General features: G+C 30.6%; 1 protein-coding gene across 1 annotated transcript; it reads left to right on the top strand.

The window, feature by feature from the left end:
- The first annotated feature begins 3,482 nt into the window (after positions 1 to 3,482).
- LOC107921403 (CLAVATA3/ESR (CLE)-related protein 25) lies at positions 3,483 to 5,481 on the top strand. The gene is made up of 2 exons (XM_016851256.2): positions 3,483 to 4,148; positions 5,075 to 5,481. Exons 1-2 carry the CDS (start codon positions 3,859 to 3,861, stop codon positions 5,112 to 5,114), a joined length of 330 nt encoding a protein of 109 aa, XP_016706745.1. The 5' UTR covers positions 3,483 to 3,858; the 3' UTR covers positions 5,115 to 5,481.
- Positions 5,482 to 9,011: the final 3,530 nt, after the last annotated feature.

Below are 9,011 nucleotides of genomic sequence, written 5' to 3'. Positions count from 1 at the left end.
GAGGATAAATGATAGCAATAGAGTAAAGGATATGGTGCATAATCTTGATGCAAAAAGAAAAAAGAAAGATATGGTAAAATGGGAAGTGTAGGCGAAAAAGAGAAAATTAAAGAGAAAAGAGGAGAGGAAGATAGTGAATGGCTAGGGTAGGGAGAATTTGAATTAAAGGCTGAAAAATACAATAAAAAGTTGTATTTATACTTAGGTTTCAAGGGTATGGATGACACACAAATTTAAAAAAAAAGGATTTTACAAAATTTAATTATTTCGCAAGGGAAATGATTCGAACTTGGAACCTCATTTAATTTCCATACTTCCTCATATTTCTTTTCTCATTCTTCAAATAATTTTGTGATATTTATTTTAAAAACAAGGCATGTCATATACTAGGGTTTAAGGAAAAATTTGCAAAATAATAAAAATGATGCAAGAGAAGGGATTTGAACTTGGGTTTCAAGAAACGTTTCACTAACACTTAACCAACAAACCGATACATCATTATTTACTAAAAATGCATACATAATGTAAAAAATTAAAGCATGACCACTCTCTCTCGATTTACAAACTCGATTCAACTAACCCCCGATTTTTTAGATGTTACATAAAGGAACCTCCAAAGGCTACGCTAGAGGATAATCACTGCCGTGAGATTTCTAACTATTTTGTATTATGTATGACATGAAGGTGTTGTCATGACTATGTCTTTTTTAAGAATGAACTTTGTATATTCGAGCTTTTGGTTTTGAAACTGTAGATCTGATGAAAATTCAATAAAGTTATTAAATTTTATATAAATCCCAAACTTATGTAACTTTGATTTATCAGTGTTTTGTGTCTCTTACAAATATATATATGTACATGATAATCTTGTGATTGAGTTGTGATTTGCGCCCAACATGGTTTTGAAGAAATAGTGATTTTAAAGTAGTGACGCATCATTCCTGGGTCCTTCTTAAGAATTAGCTTTGAGGTGTTACAGGTTTTGATTAAAGAGATGACGTTAGGAGGGACCAAGCCAGGAATGCATCAAGGTGGCAGTTCGAGTTGCAATATTATGCAACAGAGGACACTATAGGAATATGGCTTCTAGTACTTTACGTCATGAGAAGTCCGTCTTTAACAAAGTTTTAAGTTGTAACATCACATACTGCTTTTGAAAATCTGATGTAATTATTAAATATTCTTTTTATAAATCTTTTGTTTTGAGAACAGTAAATAATGAAATAAGAAATATGTTTTTAATGGTTTTACACTTGTTGTAAAAATTTTTCTAAGTGTTTAAGTTTTGTAACACTTGATATTCGGGTCTGGTAATTCAATTCGGGTATAGGGTGTTACAAAGTCAACCCAAAAATACAGGGAATCAATTTGTTCTCAACGATTTAACATGACAAGGCTCGAATGCCACTTGTAAGAACCGTAAAATTCTTATACAAAACTTAATAAATAAGGATTTGTCATGTAAAAATCATCAAGAACAAAACTAAATGCAAAAGCGTACCTGAATAAATTGATTTCTTGGAATCTTCGATATTGGTGTTTTGATATTCCAAATTAACACACAAGTAATTCAGAGAAAGTGACTATCATTTTTGTAAAGATGGGATGTTAGAAAAGTGACGTATATGTAATTTGGAAACCATAACTCTAATATATAACTTTTGCACATTAACCTAATTTCTAATCAGCCCATCATCAATTAGAAATTAATTACTAGAGTATTTACACAAATTTGACCCATACTTTATTTAATAACTAAAACCCAATAAACCTTAACCAAATTAGATTACTTTTAATTTGGACTAACCTTTTATGATAGTAAATAATAACATGTAATTACTATTATTATATATGTGATGTCCATTCTTTCCAACAGTTGGAACCTTGAGTTCTTACCTGGATTGAAGCTTTGACCTAACTTAGTAAACCACAAAACCTTATGTCTTGAATGAATATGGTGATGGTGGAAACCAAGAAGAAGGGGTTTTTTTTAGTAAGATTTAATGGAGGAAACTTGGGCTTTTGAATGGAGTTTGATCTAAAAACAAAAGAGAGAAGAAATGGCAATGAGAGGAAAGGTTCTCACCTTCTCCTTGCTAACGCCGAAAATGGAACAAGATGGGTGAGAAAAATCTCACCTTTTCTTCTTTATTCACCATTTAAAATTTTGGCTAAAGTCTAAATTCAAACTCACTTAAAATCTGTGGTCCACATTAAAACATCTATTTTATTCACATCCAATGGCCATAATTAAAACCAACAGTATAATATTTTATCATTATAAGCAAAGCACAATTTCATGTAAAAATAACTAATATACCATTTTGATTGTAAAATTACACTTTAGCCCCTTTTCACTTATTACCTTTTTTGAGTCCTTAAACTTTCATATTCATTCAATTTAGTCCCATCAGAATGGCCATAGCCCTAATGCATATTTCTTATCATTCTCATGCTAAAAGAATCATTATTATCTCATTTTCTTTATCTGATCAAATTTCACTTTAATCCCTACAATTTTTTCAACTTTTTCGATTTAGTCCATTTTCTAATATTTCAAGTTCTCCTTCATGCTCCCTACAAAATTTGAATTAACTCCATAAGAATACACTTTTAATAACTATTTTAAAATTTCCCTGGTTTTTTATTGTGTACTTTTCTGAAATAATACTATATTGTACCGAAAATTTTTGGGACGTCCCAAAATATAATACTATTTATTATATTGTTGGTTTTAATTATGGCGATTGGATGTGAACTTAAGCTTCTCGCAAAGAACCGTAAATTTTCCTTTTTTTATTGTATACTTTCCTGAAATAATACTTGGTTGTGTTTTAATGTCTCAAGATATGATCATTTATGCAAAGGAGTTCGGTTCTGCGAGAAGCTTGAGTTCAATTGCAAATTAACTTCTCCTACTTTTGAAAGCATATTAAAACACAACCAAATATTAGGTTATTAACGTTTTATTGTTCTTAACTACCTCGCATGAAAATTTTTTAAATTATTTCATGCTCGATCAACGACAAATTTCAAAAATTGATCAATGACAATTAAAGTTGATCAAAATAATTTTTAATAAACCTCATTATTCTTATAAAATTTTTAAAACTTTTAACAGTTTTCATAGTTTTAGTTTTTTTTAACTTTATATATTAAAATTTTTAATTTGTTTAATTTTTTGGATTTTTTATAATTTAAAAATTATTCGTTAATATGAGATAAAAAATAAAATAATCTCGCATTAGCAATTAACTACTCGGGAGCACCATATGAGTGAATGTTTTTTTACCTTTCGTTAACTAATTATCATGTCAATTTTTAGATCCAAAACTAATCTTAAAAAAGGAAGATAAACAGTAGTGGCTAAATTTATCATTATTTAAACCTATAATATAACACTTAGATATCAAACGTCAATGGATTATATAAAGCACTATACATAATGCTTTGTTATTCTCGTACGTAAGGCAATATCGTCTTTTGCCAATTTACGATTTAAGTAGTGCATGAAAATACCTAAACTCAAAGCAAAAGAAACATATCACCGTATAAAGCAAAGCAAACGTTCGAAATCTTCGAGAAAATAACAACGATTCGATTATAGCCTTCATGCCCTCTATAAAGAATACCATCCATCAAAGTACAAAAGAAAAAAAATCCTTCAAGTGCGCCCAAGGCCTAGCTAGCTCACCTTAACACCCTCCCTCTTTTTATCCCTTCTTCCTCTTACAAATCATATTGCGATGACCATCAACATTTAACGTTAAATAATCCCCCTTTACTTCTCTTTCTTTTCTTCTTTTTGTTTATTTTACACCATCCTTTATGTCCTAGATATAAGTCGAACAATCAATCATGGGCGGAGGTAGTTCTTTGCTGTTTAGAACTCTGTTTGGAACACTTATAGTTTTGGGGTTTATCTTGGGTATATCAGTTGGGTTCCTAAAAAGTGAAGGAAATGAAAAGAAGACAACAATAACGAGTGATGATCATCAGTCATCGACAACGACGGCAAAGGTGCAGCAGGAGGAGGAGCAAGTGAAGGTATTAGGTCAAGGAAAGTCAAATGTGGCGCATCCGAAGCAGGATCTCAACTACATGAGCAAAAGAAGAGTTCCAAATGGACCAGATCCTATTCACAACAGGTAATCATATTCAACTATCATTTGGACTAAATTATACATTAGATATTATATCGATTATATGGTATATTACTAGATGTGAGCAAATGCTTCCTAAATATTTTTATAGTTTATTTGAATAGCAAGTATGGTTTACATGGATATAGTTTTTTCTCTAACAGTTCGTAAGGAAATTTTCAGTTTTGGTATTTTCCTCAAAACTCATTTTTTTCCCTTTCAGTTTTTTTGAAGTAATAATTAAGTTCTAATTTTGCAAGCTCCGGTTTCCATCCCACTTACAAACAACTTAACTTTTAGGAAAAAAGTTAATTTTTAATTTTTCTTATAATCTTGGGAACTTATTCTACACATTAATATCTATTAATTTTTTCTTGAGATCATATTCATATTCATATGCATATGTATATGTGTATATATTTATATGGATACACATTATAATTGACTGTTACATTGAATCTTAGTGTACATTTCCTCCGGTATGCTTTAATCTCCAACCTTCCCCTTTTTTCCGTCTCTTAATCTTTGCTTGTCCAGTGCTAGTTATGAATAGCATGAAGCATTTACAAAGTCTTTACCTAATTAATAAACTTTATATCATGGTACTTTTCTTTTTCTTTTATAGTAATAGAAATCTGCAATAAGCCCTGTTCTTTTTCTTTTGTAGTATCACAAAGCAAACTATCTGATTAGCAAATCAATAGAACTAAAGGCTGAACAAGCGTATAATATAGTAATATATATATTTATAATATATATAAGAGGTCGAAAGACTCTAACATGGAAGTAAAGGAATGAATTGTAATGCTGAAATTTAAACTCAAGTCTATTGCGTACAAAATTTTTAAAGTAGCATGTTTCTTTTTCACTAGAGAAGTTGCCACTTGAATGCTTCTTTATCTTTTTGAATGATCTTTTGCTCTTTTTGACAGGCGAGCTGGCAACTCGGGACGACCGCCGGGACAAGTCTAGGCATCAAAGTATGGGTTTGGGAAGTTTCAAATCAGCCAAAGTGCTAAAAGACCGATGATGAGTGACCACAAAAGCCAGCATATTTTATGCAGTATATCTTGTATGTAATTTTTTTTTTGGGGGGGGGGGAAGGAGTAGGACTATAAAATTAATATTGAAATATATTTGAAATGTCCAATTAAGCTTGCAATGCATGCATGTTCTTTACTAGAAAGACTTATTGTGGAGAGTGAAGTGCTGGGGCTGTGGTAGAGGAGTAAACAAATGGAAGCTTGTTCCATACTACAAAATATGCTCATCAAAAGCATCTAGTAAATCCTTTTGTATCTACTTTTTAAGTGTTTCATAAAAGGCAATATTTTATTAATTGGTTGCTACATCTTTTTTTGAAGAGATAAAAAAAGAAGTTTATATAAGATACTGCAATTTTAAAATCATTCAATTATCAATCTAATTAAGAGTATCCATTAGAGTAATTTTTTAAAGATACAATAAATCAAGGAATTGATATATATACACTCATGTATGGATTAATACTATTCAATACACAAACAGTGTATAATCCTATATATGATTTCTTTTAATAACGCAAGCATACCTCATTAAAAACTCTTTAACACTTTATGAAAACCTTTAAAAATTGAGTACAAATAATTAAATTTTTAACAGGTATCATTGTGTTGTCAACAAAGTATTGAATATAAATTATATATATATGAGAGAGGGGGGGGGTTAGTAGGACTGAGGAAGAGTTGATGGGATGTGGAAGTGGGGAAATATGTTGCTAGCAAATATGCATGTATGAGAGGACAAGTACCAAAAATCTGTCATGGATCAACCTGTGCAAGCAGCGATTCTTCGGCTCTAGCTTGGGCTGGTTTTGTTTATTTAGCCTATTTGAGTTTTATTCTAGAAAAGGTGGGCATGAGTTCCAAAACTAAAGTGCATCCACCAATTAAAGGTGTTAAAGCTCCAAAAAGGAAAAGTTGTTTTACATATATCTTTGGGTGTTAGTCTTTTTCTCTTGATTCTTTTGGGACTGTTTTGGTCTTTGGGTCCATTCAAACTTGTAAACATGCAGAGGATGAGATTCCAATATATCGCGCCAATCAAAGCAAAACAGAATATATATATATATGTAAAGAAAATCAAAAGAGACTACTCACGCAAATTTAACCTTTTATTTCGAACTCCATCTTGTATTTGAGATGCAAAGCAAAAAGTAGGGTAGATTCAAATTAAGGCAATTACTGTAAAGAGAAAAAGCAAAAGGAGAAACATGCTTATATATGAAGCTTTTGCTGCATTTTGCATGTAACAATGAGAGAGTCGCTAATCGAAATAAAAATCAGGATTACTTAGCCTAGCAAATTTGCCCTTACGATTTTTAAGGGCTGAATTAAAATCATAAAAACACTTTATTAAAAAGATCTATTATGTATAAAATATTTATCTAAAATGATTTTGAAGTGTTTCAAATTCTTTTAACATTTTGGAGACACTGGATTGATCCTCCTGGCATAGGATCGATCTCCCAAAGTAAGTAGCTAACTTGCATTTCTACAAGGGTAGAGGATCTATTCTAGGATCGATCCCTTGTGCCTAACAATTAGTTTTTCTACACTGCTATAAATCAAGATTTTTATACTTCAAACAATCATTTTTCATCTCCAATGGCGTCCTAGAAATCAATTTCTTGATATAAATACACCTCAAAAATACTAAAAGAAAATATAGACACATATCTAAGCAAGAATTTAGTGAGAATAAAGAGAGCTTAAATTTTTTTACATTTTTCTTGTACGTAGACATTAGTACTTTATTTTATATCACTGTACAAATCTTGTTCTATCTTTTAGAGAGCTTCAACTTTATAAACACCTGTTTTATTTAGGTAGGTTTCTATTTGGGCCTTGAAGCTTTGCTTGGTTCAATAAAAAACTGAAAAAATGAAATGACGTAAAAATTCGGAAGGAAAACGAGTTTAGTGGATGCTTTGATATAACAGAAAATATGGAGGAAAGAAAAATAGAGGGACATGGCTTTTCTTTCCCCCTTTTATAAATCACTATTCATCTAAAATCTAATAAAAAAAGGAAGGAAAATAGGTTAATCTGATTTAAAAAATGAGAATATAAAATTAACCCAAAAAAATTTAAAAATATTATTTTTATCTTTTAAATCTCCGCATCTTCTGTCTCAGTTATATAGGATAAATCCCCAATTTTTATCTTTGAAAAATTCAAATCCCTAGTTTTCTCTAGCCTTTCTTTAATCTCGCAACAATATTGTGCAGTATATGACTTAAAACCCAATTTCTCTATAACTCTCCTCACCCATTTTCGTCATCGGATTTGGGTTACAAGATGCTATAGTAAATAATAGAATAGAATCATATTATTTCATTTCAAAATTTCTTTAAACAATCATTAATCATCAATCAATCATTCAAAACATGTTATTCATACTAAATCGGGATTAAATCAAGCTTATGAAAGCTCTAAAGACAATTGAAAACTAAGTAAGGACTAATTTGAAATATTTCAGAAAAATATGGATAAAATGAAAAATAAAGGTCACATGGTCGTGTGGTTAGGCCGTGTGACAAGCTGAGGCCGTATTGTAGGGTCACACGGTCATGTTGCCAGGCCATGTAAGTAACTGTGGCTATGTAGACCTAATTGTAAAACATTGCAAACATTCACATGGTCGTGTGAGAGACTGAAACCGTGTCAATAATCATGTATCTAATTTATCAATGGCACATGGTCATGTCAACCAACAATGTATGATACACGGCCGTGCGGCAGACCATGTAACATCAAAATGACCATTTTTCAAATGATGTAATCCAAAAATTTACACATTATAGAAACACAAGTTTAGGTGCATTTTATCATGCCTAAATCACTTCATAAACTCAATTCAAAACATGACATAATACATCCTAATAGTGCCTAACCAATATTCCATTATGTTATTATCTCATCCAAATAGTAAACATACAACTTAACTATTCATACAAGCATAAACAAGCATCATTGTGCATTTTACCATAAATACCTACCAAAATTTACATTTCTATCAACAAAAAATATGCTTTAATATGAACCAATATTGACCATATATGTCACAAGCAAACAATTAAACTTATAACATGTAAAGTTCATCTAAACCTCAATTTCGATTCATCCATTCATGATTCAAGGCATATCATATAACTAATAAGCAACCATTCATGAAAACATTACCATTTCATAATTTTTTTTTCATGGTTCAATGATAAGCACACATCCAAAGGCATGTTTAAACTATCCATTCCATAAAACATGCTAAATAACCTTGAAGAACACATAACATATAGACCATATAAATCACATTACAACATTTTCCACATAATCCCAAAATAACCTATGTACATGACATATAACCATTCAAAACATAAACTACAGTTATGAACCAAAGTACCAACATTAAAGATTGACCAAAAATGAATCGCCTATATACATGCCACAAAACCAAGTTTTAAACAATAGAAAGACTACTGAATCAATACTGAGATAGTGTGAACTTCGGATGATCTGCTTAACGTGTTCCACAATCTAGCAATTCATAGGGAAAGGTAAAAATAAACGAGGTAAGTATATACAAGTCTTAGTAAGTTCACATGTATTAAACCAAGTAACTTACTTCAAGTTATAAATATACACTACATGCTACTTAGCTTGGTAAAGTTTGCTTATCATGGAAAATCAAATAAAAAAAAGGTGAGTTTAACATTTATCGTGCCATATAGTATCTCAATCATATAACATTTCAATTCAGTTATTCAACATTCCATTACCATTCACAAAACCAATAATCATTTAATCAATTCACTATCTTAATCATATCATA

This window comes from Gossypium hirsutum, chromosome D01 (assembly GCF_007990345.1).
Source record: "Gossypium hirsutum isolate 1008001.06 chromosome D01, Gossypium_hirsutum_v2.1, whole genome shotgun sequence".
Classification (NCBI taxonomy): Eukaryota; Viridiplantae; Streptophyta; class Magnoliopsida; order Malvales; family Malvaceae; genus Gossypium; species Gossypium hirsutum.
The sequence above is the reverse complement of the archived record's forward strand: the minus strand, read 5'-3'. Positions and strand labels throughout refer to the sequence as shown.